The sequence below is a fragment of the Spinacia oleracea genome, chromosome 6, assembly GCF_020520425.1.
Source record: "Spinacia oleracea cultivar Varoflay chromosome 6, BTI_SOV_V1, whole genome shotgun sequence".
In the NCBI taxonomy this organism is placed as follows: Eukaryota; Viridiplantae; Streptophyta; class Magnoliopsida; order Caryophyllales; family Amaranthaceae; genus Spinacia; species Spinacia oleracea.
Genome location: NC_079492.1, coordinates 131,330,234 through 131,348,207, shown reverse-complemented (window position 1 = coordinate 131,348,207; position 17,974 = coordinate 131,330,234). Strand labels below are relative to the sequence as shown.

The window sequence follows — 17,974 nt, the reverse complement described above, 5'->3', positions numbered from 1 at the left end:
CAAATTTGTTTAGACCAATCTGGTCTTCTTTCTTTGTTTACTTCCCCTCAATCTTAAGTCTTAACCATTAGTTATGAATTTATCATGCATAGTGAAACGTTGTGCAAAACTAGCTGAAAACGGAAATTTTCAGCTGAAACATATGGTATCATGTAAAAAGAACTTTTCTTTCTTTTATTGAATGAGGGCCTCATTTTGAGAAATTGCACAGGTGCCCCATAAATATCATGGCGTCATCGTAACCCCGACAATGCAGTGGTGAATGAAAGGGGATGGCGTCATCGTAACCCCGACAATGCAGTGGTGAATGAAAGGGGATAGAGCTTTGGTGATGGTGGATTTGTGGTAGTATAGTCCTATGGTGTACTTCATGGTTTTATGGCGGTTAGGATCCACACAAATCGGTTGATCATTAGAACGACGTAGCAACCCTCTTAGGCTCTTACCCATTGGCCTTCGCCAGTCGCCACCCACCCCCCCGAAGACGGGCTGAAAATTGAAGGAACACTTGCATGGAAGATTAAACATTATTTAAACCTAGAGAGAGGTGGTGCATTCTTAATGAATCAACACAAGTGTGCAACTGCAGAAACTCATACTTCCTATAAGAATACATCGTATGCATTCTTAATGAATCAACAGAAGGGTGCAACTGCAGAAACTCATACTTCATTGCTTAAATATATTTATGGATGAAGCATATGTGTATATAATAAGTTTTAAGTTTATATATACCAAGAAAAAAACTGGAGTAACTGCAAAAATAATACAGGATCTCTATTTCTTTGTAACATTTCTTAATCCGAAAAAAGGAGTGTTATCACTAAAAGGCATAAAATCATATACAAAATTAATTAAGAGGCAGAGCATGGCAAGTAGCAAGAAAAAAGGAAGCTGAAAACCCCTTGTTTGCATTGCTGCTCATGCCAAAACATCAATACGTTCTATCGGTCACCTTTGAATCTGTTATCTGCGACTGTCTTGAAGGAGTAGGAGAACTCGATCCCCTGGAAGAAGTATGTCCAAAGAAGCTTAGCTTGCCTAGCTTCTTTGAGAAAGAGCTCATAAATTTCCGAGAACCAGATTTTTGCATGTTCCTTTTCATACAAACATGATCCTTTTCCAAATCATTGAGTCTCATTCTCATCCGAGCCAGCTCAAGTTTTAGCTCTCTATTCTCTCTCCTTAGTGAAGCATAGTTGTCTTTGGGAGACATTGATGCACTTAGAGCTCCACTATTCACACGCCATGAATGAAACATCGGCTTTGGTTCTTCTTCTGGGAAGGAGCAACCTAAGGCATTTCGGAGTCTTAGCTGCTCGAAATAGAGTACTTGGACTATTGACTGTAGTGGAAGCCGCTCATTTTGAGCTGCATGTGCTCCCGCTTCTTGTGACAGCTTTTGGAAGTCAATCAGCTTGCAAAGCTTCCTTTTTTCAGCATCTGATAAAGCTTGGTGTGCCTGCTTATCAGAAGGAAGATAAGTCATTCACCACTTTACATGAATAATCCTGGTTATGTTAATACACCATGCATCTAATTAGATTATCATGTACATTTTTTTTTTCTTTCATGAAGCCAAAATTCAGGAAAGATACGTTCTGAAAAATTCCAATAAGGGATACCTAAGTTAACATTCTAAACTATTCAGATACGGTGAAGTAAGTGTCACGTTTTTAGGTGAAAAGAACAAAACCTATTTCTTGAAAGTATATATATCAAACAAAAAACAAATTGAAGACAGAAGCAACGATCAGGAAATTAAGCCAAAAATTCTTCATTTGTCATCTAGTATTATGGTACTATCTTCAATTCTTCATGCTAATTAACAATACCCTCACGGAACTCCAACAGATTTGAGGGGGAAAAAGATTAGTCAAAGATGACAATGTGAATATCCTACTCAGTTCACATCAGAAAACATTGTTATCCAAGCATAATTTGTGGCATTTACCTTCAAATAAACGTCAATTGCTCTATATAATCCATCATGAACGGTGCGTGCATGTTCTGGCAAAGCTTCTGCAATAACTAAAAACTTATTAAGCTTGAGGTTTGCATCCGGGGCAATCTCAACAAGGTAATTGTCCACCAACTTTGAGACTTTAAACAGAGCACCCTGAGAAGGTGACTGAGGACTATCTGATTCAAAAACGGATACATTTTCTAATTCTTCTTCACTATCATCTTGCTGAGAGAAGTTAATCAAGATCCTATGAACCGTATCCACATCAAATAGAGTGTCTCCAGCATGACGAAATGAAGGGATCAAGATGTCATCCAAAGTGGCCATATCTAATTGGGATCCAATCCTTCTCTCTAGATCAAGCCTGGATGCAACAGAACAATCCAGCAAAATAGCACTTCTCAGAAGCCCAAATAGGAAACTTAAAGGCACAACTAGTTTCTCTACCGGCAATAGACTGACAATTGTTTCAACCACAATTCTTTCATGGCTACCAGACCCAGCAATAACATCGGGTCTTGATTGGCCAGAAGCATTCCACAAGCTGGCTTTCTTTGTCAACTCCTTTTCTGCATAGTTTATAAGTGAAGCACCTATACTCTCTGGTCTAACCCCTCTACATTTCATTGCTGATATAACTCTTTGGTACAAGTCTACTCGAAGGGCTGAAAGATCTTCAATCCACCAGTCCCCTTCACATTTCACAGGCCTGCATAAGTTTAGCCTCCCTGAGCTGCTGTACTCCAACCTTGAGAAACTTGAAGCAATCTGTTCTGTACATGTCTTGGAGGCTATAGCATCAATGCACCTCCCAACTATTTTCAGTTCATCTGCCAGTGGGAGAAGGGCTTCACATTGCTTTAGAACTTCAACGCACATTTCCAGGTTCTTGCAAACTACACTGTCAAGGTATTCTTCAGCTCGAGAACCAAGACTGTCTTTCGAGTAACCTTCAGTCATTTCCAGGTAATCAGAGATGCAGCAGAGCTGGGCAACATTAGCTGGCGTGATCTCAAAGTTATTTCCATAGCAAAACTTTGCTGCCAACTCAAATGTTTCAGCACCTCCAGGCAGGTTGGGAAGCTCAATCTTTGATTTATCAGAATCTCGGTAATCAGCTATTAACTTGCGTAATCTTCCACTACGGGAGACTAAAGGGAACTGCATACAGACAGCAGATAAAGAGGACTATGCATCAGAATTATGCTTGACTAGAATACCAAAATAGGAAAAAGATAAAAAGTATCATCTAGATAACTATTTGCTCTAATGCAGTGGTTAATCCAGGAAAAGAGGTCTTTAGGGAGTCTAGTATTTTGGTGCAGTGTTGGAGTATTGGCTCATTTTCCCTGCTTTGGTGCGAGGTTATAACCAGTCCAGCAAAATATGTGCAGGTGTAAACATTGTGCCTCGAGCAATGCTGAATCTGTGGTTTTGTAGTGCTCAGCTGCAACTTAATTTTGGAAAACTGGACTTGTGGTGAAAAGGAAGAGAGGCTGCATGAAGGTGGAACTCAACAAACATAAAGCCACTACTTGCATGATAATTACTGTCGGAAGCTCACCTTATGAAGCGCAAATGTCCCTCCAGGAACTTCTATGGTGATATCACTGGGAACATCTCTAAATATCCTACAACAGGAAAGCAAGTAAACACAGTTACTATTTCTGAAAGGAAGAGAAAGAAATGAGAACAGTTAGACTTAGACAGCTGAAAATCAAGAACAGAAAAATGGTGATCCAATCGCACCAGTACTCTACACAGTTACGGTGCTGTATTAGATGGGATTAACTTAATGGTTAGGAAATGTTTTATTCAGATACAGGAATCAATTAACATTATGAATAAAAAAAGAGGAAGGGAAGGTGTAGACAAAGACTAAAGTTTGTAAGAAAAAGATGCTCCTAAAATATGTATGAAGGCAGAATCGGAACTACACCTCTTGTATGCTGTCTAACATGCCTGAGTAGACATGGATATTCATGTGGAGAATATTATTTGAAAATAAAATTGGAGTGAAGACGGTTAAAGTAGGATGGTTCGAAATAGAAAGCAAGGAACAAGATAGTAGTACAAAAGATGGAAGAAAATCCAAGAACATAATTACTAGAGGTTTCTTCTGAAAATTGTGTGCGCATCAGGGTTTAGAAATATGACTATTCACAATTGGGACTTTTCAGGGAAGGAAAATACACCCTACTTGATTCTTTTCTGTGACTGCAATATCCCCTGAATCATTTCATCAGCATTTTTTGGGGGCCAAAATCCGTTTGAACTTCAAATTTTTGGTAAGAACAATTCTCTGGGATCACAATCACGGCAGGGTAAGAAATGAACAGCATCATAAAATTGAGATGAGCATGTCAAAGGTGGCAGAATGGTTGATCATTTTTCGAACACTTAATTAATGCATGATTATCTTAATTGAAAAAATAACATAGTTCTTAATGTCACAAGTGTGCAGTTGGATGTAGCCCCTTTCAAAAGACTGGTAAGGGTGTTGACTGTTGACAAATCTGCCGTATCATAAGCTTTTTGACTTACAATGTGATGGCTGATGCTAGACTCTATAGGGAAATTCTAGTGGTCCTGTAATTGACCACAAATAAGTGGAATTTCTTCCATCAGCCACCCCGTTTTCCCTTTACCGTCCAAAAAATCTATTTCATTTTCAACCCTATGATGCAGATATACACTTTGGATTGAAGCTCCAAATCTTCCATAATTTATATTGCCACCTCTGAAACTACTGCTAATTAACATCATAGTTCTCGAAAAAAAAAAGGATGAAGAAGTTTAAAAAAGGGATGATCTTTAAAATTCATGAAAAGAAGGCAGGAAATAAATTCAACCCAAAAGCCAGAATTTTGAACATATAAACAATGCCCATCAGAAAGCAGAAAAAAACCAGAAAGTCATTTAACATAAACAGCTCAACTTAAATCATACAACTCAATAATTTCAACAAAATTTGCATTAAAAAAATGAAATTTGTAACAAAAGCAACCCATCAAAATTGAAGCTGTTGTAAGCTATGGAACGAACCATTCGTTGGAACGCTGTCGCGAGCTTTTAGACAAGGGAAGGTGGTGCCTATCAGCGCGGTCCATTGCCAATGAGGAAGACGATGATGAAGAAGAAGAACACGAAAAAGGAGGGAGAAAACAGAATTGGGATTCTTGTGTAAGTAGACAGAAGAGATGGTGGCAGTGAAAGTGGGGCTAAAGAGAGTGAAATGAGGAAGAAACACAGAAATTTAGCAAAGACAATGACCCAGGTGAAGCTGTTTTATTTTATTTTATTTTTGGGTGGGAAAATTCTTTGGGGAATTTCATCGAACAATTGGTGATCAAAGGCATAGATTGCTCTTGTCCATACCAACACTGGCCCTATATGGTGGTGGTGGGTCATAAACATCATCATCATCAAAATCTCACTCTTTCTCTCTCATAAATCAAAACTAAAACTGGGAAATCATCAGCTGAAATTACTTTTTATGGATTATCAAGAATAAAATTAAAACAAAAAAAAAGATGATTTTTTAATGGAAATTTAGAAAGCCGTTAAAAAGGCGCAAAAGACTGAAAGAGGGCAAAGGGAAGTCAAATCTTTGTGTTTGTGGGGCGGGAAAAAAGGTAGTTAATTGGGAGGGAGTTTGACATTATTATTGGTTTTTAATTATAACCTATGCTTTTTAATATTTGTCTTTATGGAAAGGTGAAAAGAAAAACAAAATGATGATCACATTTTTGTACCTTCACTTTTTGTAATTAGACAAATTTGCCCCATGATTAGAGGTTTTTGTTCTTTTTTTTACCTAAGGATTAGTAGTTTTAAACCATGGATTTGTTTAATGGATTAGAATATTTAAGATGCGATTTATTTACCTTATTTTCATTTTATTATAAATTATAAGTGGATAGCCTTTTTTTTGTTTTTCTGAAATGAACTTATTTGAATACATTTTTTCAGGAATACATGAAAATAAGGTGAACAAAACATGATTTTAAATACTTTATTTAATTTCAGATTGAGAGTTTGTTTATCATTAAATTAAAAGGATGATTTATGTATTCTATGAAATTTTTCATTTCTACTAAATTTTTGTAGGGTGATCAGTGTGCTCTAATAGACCAAATGAGTGCTATCATCAATTAATCATTACCTTAGTCAATATTCCTTTAATCCTCGAGTATAAGCTTGTTGTTTACTCTTAGCATGAACATTAATTACATTTTAAACGTCCTAGTTTGGTTCATCCAAAAATGGAATCAAGTATGAGTTTGAAATGAAGGAATCAAGTATGCTTAGTTTATGTTCCGTTTCACTGCTTCAATTTTAAAAATCTGAAAGTCATATAATTTTGGTTAATTAGTCATATATGAATATATGATATATGTATCAAAATGTGGTTTATGAACCCTGGTGCACAATGTTCATTGTGCATCCTGTTTTTAAATGAACATATAGTTCAAATTCAAAGAACATATCGTTCATACGCAAATAACGTATAGTAAATGAACATATAGCTAGGTTAAATCCAAAAGGCATATAATAAAATGTTCCACTTGTACGCGTACAGTGAAATCATTCTCCATGTTCATTAGGTATTAAATGAGTGTTCATCGGAATACATAATGAGCACAGTGCACCCGGGTGTATAATCCAAATTGTGATATATGTATGGCGTATCATATTAATTTTTAAAAATGACAACTTAATATGAAACCTCTTTTGTAATTTCCATATACTTGTTTTTAGTTTTCTTTAAATCATAAAATTAGAATCAGATTAAAGAATGATAACGAACAAACACTTAATTATTAATCTCAGTCATACTAGAAGGAAGAGTTCCGACAAAGCTGACCGACCTTCACTACATATCTCAAAAATTACCCAGAAACTTAAATCGTTAATTGTAAATATTTTTTAGGTGATTTAATCATGTATCTTATTATTTAGGAATCTTTAATCTTAATCACTAAATCAAGACTTCCGAGGTTTCCTTATTATCGATGTCACCCTCTGTAATTGCAAATTATTTCAACAAACTATTAACTCGTGCAACAATACAGTAAAAAAATCAATGTAAAAACAAGAAACATTATCTTGAAAAACAAGCAAAAGTTTAGACTTTATTAGATTTTTATTTACTTTACGTATGAAAAAGGTAACAAATTTGTTTGAAAAGCTGATTAATAGGAGGGAAAATGTGGATTGAGAGAGCGGTGGAGAATATAAAATACTATGATTAGTTGATTGCATAGCCAGCTTAATTGGCTGTGGGCCCAACATCATTATCTTAGCAGGCCCAACAGGTCCAACCTACATTAATGGAGTATAACAAATCTATCTATGAATGACAAATTTCATGATATTCTTCTCAATTATTAGCATTTATAGGACTATCATACAATACATTCGCCACTACAATATATACTCATATTTTCTAATATTAGAAAAAAGAAGTTCCCAATTCCTAAAAGGAAAAAAAGAGAGTTTATGGTGGGAATACGCCATAAGTTCAGTACGGAATGCAAATTATAAATAAGTGGAGAAAAAAATTCTAACATGTGACCTAACTACCAAGATATGAATAGATCAAAAAAGTTTTTTTTTTTTTTAAAAAAAACATTATTTCGTACACCTTGCTAGGTCTTGATGTATTAAGAGTTTAGTATACTAAGGAAGTAAGAGATGTCTTGAAAGTGGGGAGTGGAGACGCACATATTTTCTTACGTTATAGAATGAAAACATAAATACAATAACTTGAATGATGATGATGTTACATTGTTACCAAAAGGTTGTTTGCGATGGTTTGCCACTCACTTGATATTTTTTATCTCAACTTTGTGTTTTTGGTGTATATAAACTATAGAAACCTATCAAGACAACGATTTAAACGAAACTTGATCTCAAATGTGTTGTAAGCATTATAGTAATTTGGTAACATCAGCTCGGCCAACCACTTAAGTGACGTGGGAGTATCTTGCTCACGAAGTGATAGGGTTTACATATATATGAATTATGATCGTACGACCAAGTAATATCTTGGTCTAGTTGAAAAAATTGCACCTTTCAACCAAATGGGGGTTCAATCTCTACTAGGGCCACTTTGAGGGAGGTTTTCCCTTATCATTCCCCCTACTTTCAAAGTGTCTAGCCTGCTAACCCGAACGGGTTGATTCACTACAAGAAATTGTACTATTAACTACGGGAAATCCCGTCGCAAAAGGCCAATAATCGTTGATTAACGACGGGATTTCCTGTCGCGAACCTGTCATAAAAGGGTGCCGTCGGTAATAGAAAATCCAGTCGTAAATCCGTCGTAAAAGACATTTGCGACGGTTATTCCCGTTATTGTTTGGTTGTTAGCCCCGTCGCAAAAGGCTTTTGCGACGGGATTTTTGGCCCGTCGTAATTAGATTGTCGTTAAAGATACAAATTCTTGTAGTGATTCATGCGGTGTTTCGACGACCCGATAGGGTATTTCATCTTACTTAAAAAAAAAAACGTACTACCAATATGCGCGCTTCTACGCTCTAGCCTCTAGGGTTAAATTATTTGACTAATTTTTTAATATATTTGACTAAAATATTTGTCTCCCTTAAAGTTAGGGCATAATTAATAAATGTTGTACTCATTTAATCATTTAATACGGAGTATGCAATTTTCTCCTTTTACGTATACATATTTTATATGTTTGATATGCTAATTTGACCAAAATATTGAGTAAATAACACATTTTCCACTACTACAAAAATAGGCAAAGAGACCCGTTCAAAATGGCCTAAGAGACCCCATTTAAGGGGGGTCTCTAGATAGGGGGGTTTCTTTATAAAAGAGACCCCTCATCTAGAGGGGGTCTGTTTGTTAAAAACAAGAGACCCGTTATTTAAGAAAAGGGGTATGTTACGTTAACCATGTAAAAAATAATGTAGAAGAAGAAGAGACCCCTTATTAGAGATATGGGGTATGTTTGCAAAAATATTCAGACCTAATATTTAACCTAGGGGGTCTCTTTGAATTTTTAAATAATATTTTTTCCATCAAACTCAGACCCCATATGTAAGATAAAGGGTCTCTTTGAATTTTTTAATATTATTATAATTAACAAATTCAGACCCCATATGTTAGATAGAGGGTCTCTTAGAATATTTTACTATTTTTTATTATTATACTCGAGAGAGCCCTTTTTATACCTAACGGGTCTCTTTTCATTAACTTTTATTAAAAAAAAAAAATAGCATAAACGACCATTTTTCGGCATAAAAAATCAGCATTTAACCAAATTTTTAATTTCAAACTAATTCTTACAATTACCCAATAAATTATTTCCCACTTTACATCAATTGTAATCTTCAAAAATATAAAAATAACAAAATAAAATAAGGCTCAAAAGTTTACATAATTGTGACAAGCATCAACAAATTGACAATACTAATTATTAGCCAATGCGGGCACAAGCATATGTTCTCCTCCAACACTGTTTGGCTGGTTTCCAAATGTGAACTTCCCTTACACCTTACCTTCAACAAGAAACAAACCTGCATTAACAACGAAATTAAATTTAGAAAACAAGTAATATCAGTTGGATGTCTCGAAGCAGAATTACACATTATTAGTTAAAAGAAAGTAAGAAACCATCAAAGCAGTTTTCTGGCAAGTTAGTGCAATACACTCAAAGCATACATCTATTCACAATATATGTCTACCTTTCTAGAAGGTGCAGCAAACTAAAGGTGTTACCATCAGGAACTTTGACGGAGAAAATCTGAGCTTATACGGAAAAAATGTTGTAGTTAATCTATGACACGTTTAAACATGCCTTCTGATAAAAGAACACAAAAAAAAAGGAAGTTTGATAGAGAGCTCATGTTGCCACCAATACACATTTCAAAAGCTTCGGCTCCTTTGCTCAACCTATTGGCAACAAAGTCCATCCAATCCCCTCTATCACAAAAGCCCCGTTATTCCTTCTGTACAAGTAAATATAATAAATTAATAATGTTAATAACTGTTCTATAATTAATGTACTGAGGTCATGCCTGTTGCAAGTAATGATTTTATGTAGCAGTTAACTGCTATTTCTAGTGTGGCATTGTAAATTAGGAGATGGTAGCAAACTGAGTTTATAAGCTTCATATCTTGAAATCAATATCCTTAAACTAACCAAATATAACCCAAAAGAATGGAAAAAAATAGATCTAATCTCATATTCTGGAAAACATGAAATCGCCTCTCAGTAACACAGGTTGCATGTACTACAGATAGATAAGTGTAAACGAACACCAAACAAATACAGAGCAGAGTTCAGAAGACTGACCGTATAACCTCTATAATTAAGTTGCTTGGGTCTTCGTAGCACAATAATATTGTTCACTTAACATTGGCTCTGGTATTTTCTATTGAACATAACTCCTCACATACTGGAACTCAAGTTGATATTGAAGGCTTTTGACAAGGGCTTGCTAGTCAAAGGACCAGAAAAGAATAGTAAATTGAGTTTTTTGCTACTTGATGCGATCTCAGGCTTAAGCTGCTGCGCTAAAATACTCTCAGTTAAAGGTGGGGGCAGTCTGTTATTAGTGCTTTCTTTCAATATTGACTTTGAGCTTAGGATGATAGGCCCAGACAAAATTTCAGTTCGTACAAGCTTTTCATACGTGTTCGGCACTTGAGGGGATGAATGATATAAATTTTCAGCAAGCAAAGGATTTGGCTTGGTGCTTAAAACACGATTCTTGGATCTAGAAGAAATCCTACTCGTACCAACTGGTTTAGGCAAAGCTCAACTAAGAAAATGGTTTATATGTCAGCTGAAAATCTTGACACTTAACTAAAGTTGTGACTTGAACCAGATATACCCTATATAAGACTAGTAGCTCAAAAACTAAACTATAATCCGACCCTACCACACACACACAACCAAACCAACAAGCCCGACAACCTAAGAACTACCTGCACACTCCCTCCCTTAAATGAACACTCACCTGCACAACATAATTCAGCCCCCTGCCAATAGTAATCCAGCCAAAAAGATCCTCATCATCCCCAAACACATTCAAACACCTTGATACACCCACACTCACCCACATTCCCTCATATTAATAGCACACCTACACAATATAGTACCACTACGAGACTGCCACTGTAATACAAAGAAAGTATACTCCAATTTGATTACTTCCATATATCATATTTCCAAGAATTATGGCAAACAATAACAGAATTAACCATGAAAGAAATTTAGGATCAGGCACGGTTGTTCAAATTAAATTTCTAAATGATCAAAATTATCTATGAACATCGAAATATTAAAAGCGAATACCAACAAAAAATTGTAGAAATGAAGGATTTGAACCAACAATTAGAACAATCAGGAAAATCGGGAGAGTATCTGAATGCCTAACATATCTTGAAACTCATTCAGAACTGTAATTGCTAAAAGCTTAAAACTGAAACTGAGAAAATTAATCTATTTGGAATTGTAACAGGCATTATTTGTGTCAGTTACTACTACTTTTTTAAATAACTGGTTATTTATATGCCCATTACTAGTGGTACAGCTGCAGTATCTTTGGATTAGTATTCTCAATGATATGATTCTATAAATCTCACAATTAACCTTTCACTAAACTGGTTAAATGGAGAAATAAATGGACATCTCAGAACCTTTCACTAACTGGTCAAATGGAGAAAGATTGAAAATATTCATTCAAAGTAATGAAGCACGGATTCAGAACTTGACAGAAGCAATTTAACAGCTTACTATACACACACAACCACATATGAAAGTATAGCTACATATCAAGCAGATGTAGCGGAGCTTGTGCACATACCATTATATATCAGCAAGAAAAGAACAAATAAAACAATTTTTGAATTGTTTTAACACTTCATACAAATGAAAGATATTGATGTGATAAAGATCCAATCATCTCATAGAAGCATAGGAAAATTTCAAGCAATACCTCTGCACAACGAATACCAGCAGATGGATCAATGGGTAGATCTAGCTAGTAGGCCACCTACAGGGTCATGTGATGAGAACTGGACTCCATCAATCACACCATTGTATCTATTAAACACCTGTGAAGAGGCAAATAGGACATGTTTCAAATTATGAACTTACCAAAGTGAGCAAAAATAAGATATAACTTATATCTAGGCAAAATAAAATAAAATATCTACTTAATAGTGAGCAGGAACAAAAGTACCACTCTGGGGTCTGGACTTCAACAACATTATCATCTCTAAAACTACTTTCAGTCAGAAACAACGAGTTATTAGAGCGAACATTAAGTAAAATATGACGAAAGGGGATGGACAAGAATAAATTAGCTTTACCCTTTACACTTAAATATTATTCAATTAAATCCAGTTGAGTCGAGGGTGGCTATGTATGCATCACTTTGAAACAATTTGATGACAAGAAGATGTGCGAATCTACGAGGGTTCTATTTTGGAAAGGGGGAGTCAAAGCCCATCTTCTGTTATGTTACTAGACTATTGGACTCGACATTTCCAGTGTCTACATCATATATTTACTCAGATTTGTATCCATCTAGATGCAAAATAGTGGGTTCCCTTGTTCGATACATGATACTCAAACATAGGTGTGCCTTGATACTTGACACTTCAAACTACAAAATAAGAAAATTTTAATAAAAGATGAGTCTGATACTTGGGCGCATCCCATAAACACCCAAATCTGGATACCATAAATATGTTGTGGAGGTTTTGAAAGATCAAACATATTCAGTGTCTCACTCATGCCAAGAAACTCTAGAAAGACAGTATTCCAACAAACCATGGCGAAACACTTTCCCATGAAACTGGAAAATCTAACCCCAAAATTAAAATTACAAATCGCAACAATTGAAATATCAAATTTTTGGGGAAAAACAATTTCAAGAAAAAAACCTAACTTGTAGCAGAAATTACAAATTGAAACCGAAAACCACACAAAATTCAGAAATTTGAAACAAGCTATTACATGAACATCTAAACACAAAATCGCATCAATTGAAATTTCAGAAATTCAGAGGGGAAAACAATTTCAGGAAAAAAAAACCCTAAATTGTAGCAGAAATTACAAATCGAATTCCAAAACCGAAAACCACACGAAATTCAGAAATTTGAAACAAATAATTAAAGAGAAGAAGAGAGTGATGAGAACAAAAACCTAAATTTGTAGTTTGCTAGCGATTGTGTCGAGGTCGCCAGTGGGAGTGAAGTCGCCAATCGTAACTTAGTTCTCCGATTAGCCGTTGGTAGTGGTGAGTTCGTCAATGAATTCGTCGATGGTTGCCTTAGGTTGTATGTCCAGGGAAGAAGAAAGAGGCAAAGAAAAAACCTAGGGGTTGTATGTCCAGGGAAGAAGAAAGAGGGAAAAGAAAAACCTAGGGTGAAATTGGGTTTTGCGAAAGTCTTGGCGCCAGGAAATGAATGAAAATAGAGACCCGTTATGTTAAATGACGGCTCTTTTGCTATTTTCCAATTATTTTTTACGAGAAGTGGTGGGTCCCTTGATACATAAGAGACCCGTTAAGTAAATGAAGGGTTTATTGCTTCTTTTATTTTATTTTGCACGGCATTTAAATGGCCCCTTTTATACGCTAGAGACCCGTTAAATCAGATAACAGGTCTTTTATTTTTCACCCCTCTAATTTTAATGGGCCATTTAACTCATAAGAGAGCCGTTATCTATAATATTAGATCTCTTAAATTAAAGAGACCCGTTACGTCGACCAACGGGTCTTTTCTAAAGGGTCTCTTTGCCCATTTTTGTAGTAGTGTTCCACTATTGATAGTATAACGATTTGACTAAAATATTACCAAAAATCATTTTTAGAAAACTATTATTACGTGGCATATATTATTTCCATAATATATAAACAAATATTTTTATATACATAAATAGTAAATAGAAAATAATAGAAGAAAAATGAATAGAGATTTTTTTAGGAAAGCAATTATGGCGGAAAAAATTTGCACCATGAAGTGACATGTGTTATTTCTGGTGTCTGTTTTAGTATAATGTAATGTAATAGATGTAATAGATTTTGTTTTGATAATCGATAAATGTAATAGATAGATAGATACGCAGGAGTACGTGTAGGACGTCTCATGTAGTCATGTTGAATCTTTTGATAATCTTCATTAGCCTATAATTCCTAGAAGATTTTCTTGTAAGCTTTCCTCCCAAATTTCAGAACACGTAGCTTGAATACCGGCGGCGGCATTAGAAGATTTCCCTCACATAGCTCTTTCACTAACCGGCATTAGAACAAGCTTGTTGATGATTTCGTGGAGAGGTTGCCAGTGTAGAAAATTGCGTATAGTGTGTGTGCGCGCGCCCTTGAGCAATAGAGAGAGAGAGAGAGAGGAAGATGAGAAGATTGATGATGGAAATAGTACGTGGTGTTTCCTTCTTTATTTGATCTTTTTAATTGAATGGTTATAGCAAGTCAAAACAGAGGGTTTGTCACTCATTTTCCCATGCAAATTTGCTAATTATTATTTGTTTCTTGCTCTACCCAAAAGCAACACACTTTTGATCAATAATATAATTATAATTATAATTGTTATTAGTATATACTCCCTCCGAACCTAAATGTTATTCCCGTTTGTCATTTTACGCGGTTATTAAGGAAAAAGAAACATTATAAGATTAACTATTATTAATGTAGTTTTATGGGGAATTGTTGTTTTTTTATTCCATTTTCACAAGAAAACAAAATAGTTGAACCAATAGAATTTTAGGAATAAAAATGTCAACTCATTAATCCATCCAAACTTAAACCAACCAATGAGACTACAAGGTTTTTTATTGATAAACCAATAGAATTACAAAGTTAAAATTACAAGAAAGAGATTAAAAAGGAAATAAAAGAAATGGGAAGATTATTTTGGGACACTAAAAAAGAAAACGGGAATAACATTTAGATTCGGAGGGAGTAATTTTCATTAACTAATTAACTCATACAATCGATACGTACTTATTCATTACGAACTCAAAATCGATTGATACATACTGTACTACTTATTTACTTATTCATTACAAAATCAAAATCACACATCAGGATTTTTTCTTAATGAATAAATATGTATCTATCCATTCAAATTAACAAAAGAATATTGGTTGACCCTTTCGTACTAATTGCACAACCACTACAAGAATGTGTATCTTTAACGACAACCTAATTATGACGGGTCAAAAATCCCGTCGTAAAAGCCTTTTGCGACGGGCTAACAACCAAATAATGACGGGAATAACCGTCGCAAATGTCTTTTACGACGGGTGTACGACGGATTTACGACGGGATTTCTATTAACGACGACCCCCTTTTATGACGGGTTCGCGACAGGAAATCCCGTCGTTAATCAACGATTATTGGCCTTTCGCTACGGGATTTCCCGTCGTTAATAGTACAATTTCTTGTAGTGAACATTTTTTTTTTTTTTTTTAAATAGGTAAGAAGAAGGGACCCTAACTAATTGCACAACATATTTGTATAGTTTTAGACTTTTGTTGTCAATCGTATATTTTAGCCCTAATGTAGTTTGGATCAAGGGTATTTGACTATTTTCCTTGCATAGCTTATTTAGCTCAAATTATATTCTATACAAACTGTAAGGACAAAAAACGTACTTATTTTGGATATAAGGAGTCTTGGCATGATGGCGCAATGTAGTTTGTGTAAACAAGACTTCGTTTACAATCAGGGGTTGAAACAAGAGAAGTCAGCTTCACCTAAAAAGTTCAAGCATCTGTTGTTTATTTGTGTGATTGTAATAGTTGTAATGGTCTTTAAGACTTTAGTGATGTCTTAGTTAGTAAAGTAGTATGTAGGTTGTAGGTCTGTTGAACTTTTTCATTTTATTTGTTAAGCCTATGTCAAAACACACACAAAAAAAAGAACAAACCAAACTAAATACGAAAATGATAAAGGTCGCAACATGCGACTTTTAAGGCGTGTCACAATAATGACATGATATGCTTATGTGTCATGATTTAAATTGGAATCTAAAATATTTAACTTATATATCCTATTATACATGTTTAAAATAAAGGTAGGAAAATCTTAATATTCTAATTTGTTTCTTTCTTTATATCGATTACCTTATTTACATATTTTCATAGTAAAATTTTTGCATTGATAGTAAAAATATTATAATGACTCATAGCCTACATGGCGACTACATGTACCAATTAAACTCCGACACGTAAAATTGCGACAATATATTGTCGCAACTTGCGACCTTTATCATCACCCAAATAAATATCATATTGTTAGATAATATATCCAGTTAATTATCCAAATTTTTATCCTGATCGAATATCAGTTCTCTATTTTGACTTAAAAGAGATCGAGTTTCATTCACAAATGGTTAATTGATTCCAAAAATGTGAATTCACATTTCTTTGATCTTCTTTCATATTGATCTATCTCTCTCAATTTTCTATCACATTTGATCCAAAAGTTTCACATAAAAATCAACTAATGGGACAAATAAAATGAAACTTAGAAAATATTTCATTATCCGGATATACAAATTTGTTGGATGTTCAAGACACAAACTCCTTAATCACGTCAAAACTGTATTATATTAATGGATTATTATTAATTTATTGCAGGAGAATGGTAGTTGTCCATTTGGCCCACGAATGTATATAATACAAGTTAAGATCTAGACATATATTGGCCTATTAATGAGAGTTTATGAATTACAAAATCTTTTTCTAATTTATAAACCCCACAAATATAGAGTGGGGAATGCATGGAACAACTAGCTATCATCCATGGGGTGGCTAAACAAAGATTGCGGCCTATACACATGGCTCGTATTTGTAATTATAGGCCCACATACCTTAAATTTCCAATTGAGAAAATACATACACTTTGGATTCTTTAATTCATGCAATTTGAATATTAAATAATAATTGAGAGATTTATATTCTTAATCTGAATTATGATTGTATGCAGCCTGATTTGTTATTCTGGGTCGACTCGTCATTTATAGAGGTTTGTGAAAATCATGGAACATAAAGTCAATACAAATGATCTATCTCATTTTATGCCTCAACTTAAAAGCGGAGTATTTAATATCATAATATTTCTAATGTTTGTGTGTTTGAGCGCATAGAGAGGTACAAAAGACAAATTTTAGAAACGAGATTTGATTTCAAGTCTTGAATATATACCACTATAAAATTTAAACCAAATAAGTAATTAGTTGACATCTACTACGTATACATTATACACAGCTTGTAAACCATGAGTCCCGTGAATAGGTGTACTCCTGCGAAAAATCGAATTCCTAAATAGTCTTTGTTTTATCAAGTAATTTAAGCAAAAGATCAACATAGGAGCGGTTATAATCATCGTGCTTTAAACTTTGAAGGCTGAATGCAAACGCATGCTTGAAATAGAATTGATGAGGATGAGACTTTTGGTTGATTTTCAAGCAAATACGCATGCAAAGTAGTCCGTGTTTAGTTGTTATGTAGGCCACTCGCACAATATGTGCTTGCATCGGTTGCACGCTTGCACTATATTTGCATGGCAATACACACAATTAAAAAGTTCATTTAGATGGGTCTACACTATCTCACTTCTTTTTTAAGGACACAAGCTAGGGAGATAAATAGATATAGAGGCAAGTCGAGTCAAATCGAATATTCGACTCTATCTTTATCCGATTTTCGAGTCTTGATTTCCTGAACAAGATTTCAAACCCAAAATACAAATTGAGGTTGGTATGAGTGGTTAAGGGTCTCTTGTTTCTTAACCAAGGTATCGGGTTCGAGCCTTGGGTATGGAAAAAATCTCAATTGGAAAGGACGTTGCCCATCGAGGTACTCATTCAAACTCTCGCGTGAGATTAGTCACTCGCCGAAAGCGGTGGGAACTTCTCATAGTATAACCAAAAATTAAAAAAATAAAAAAAAAAATTCAAACCCAAAATTTGATTAAACCCGAAACAGAAGGGTTGTATATA

The 17,974-nt window shown here is 34.7% G+C and overlaps 1 protein-coding gene and 1 long non-coding RNA gene across 3 annotated transcripts; both read right to left on the bottom strand.

Annotated features, from left to right (window-relative positions):
* Positions 1–704: 704 nt before the first annotated feature.
* On the bottom strand, positions 705–5,537 carry LOC110799671 (BTB/POZ domain-containing protein At5g48800). 2 transcript variants are annotated; one of them, XM_022004954.2, is made up of 4 exons: positions 5,012–5,537; positions 3,531–3,597; positions 1,955–3,127; positions 705–1,462 (listed from the first exon to the last, which is right to left on the bottom strand). In XM_022004954.2, exons 1-4 carry the CDS (start codon positions 5,074–5,076, stop codon positions 935–937), a joined length of 1,833 nt encoding a protein of 610 aa, XP_021860646.1. In that variant the 5' UTR covers positions 5,077–5,537; the 3' UTR covers positions 705–934. The 2 variants fall into 2 exon arrangements, with proteins under 2 accessions (XP_021860646.1, XP_056686626.1); XM_056830648.1 differs by lacking the exon at positions 5,012–5,537 and adding an exon at positions 4,167–4,646.
* Positions 5,538–8,919: 3,382 nt separating this feature from the next.
* Positions 8,920–13,505, bottom strand: LOC130463757 (uncharacterized). Its single transcript, XR_008923887.1, has 3 exons — positions 13,155–13,505; positions 11,941–12,058; positions 8,920–9,513 (listed from the first exon to the last, which is right to left on the bottom strand). It is a non-coding gene; the product is annotated as an uncharacterized lncRNA (long non-coding RNA).
* Between the last annotated feature and the right edge of the window lie 4,469 nt (positions 13,506–17,974).

What these genes read in the sequence shown, in the direction of transcription:
- LOC110799671 (XM_022004954.2), bottom strand. Translation starts at nt 5,076, where the DNA reads ATGGACCGCGCTGATAGGCACCACCTTCCCTTGTCTAAAAGCTCGCGA. An exon ending in CGACAGCGTTCCAACGAATG is followed by an intron (nt 3,598 to 5,011) that starts GTTCGTTCCATA and finishes TTCCTGTTGTAG; the next exon opens with GATATTTAGAGATGTTCCCA. An exon ending in CAATTGACGTTTATTTGAAG is followed by an intron (nt 1,463 to 1,954) that starts GTAAATGCCACA and finishes TCTGATAAGCAG; the next exon opens with GCACACCAAGCTTTATCAGA.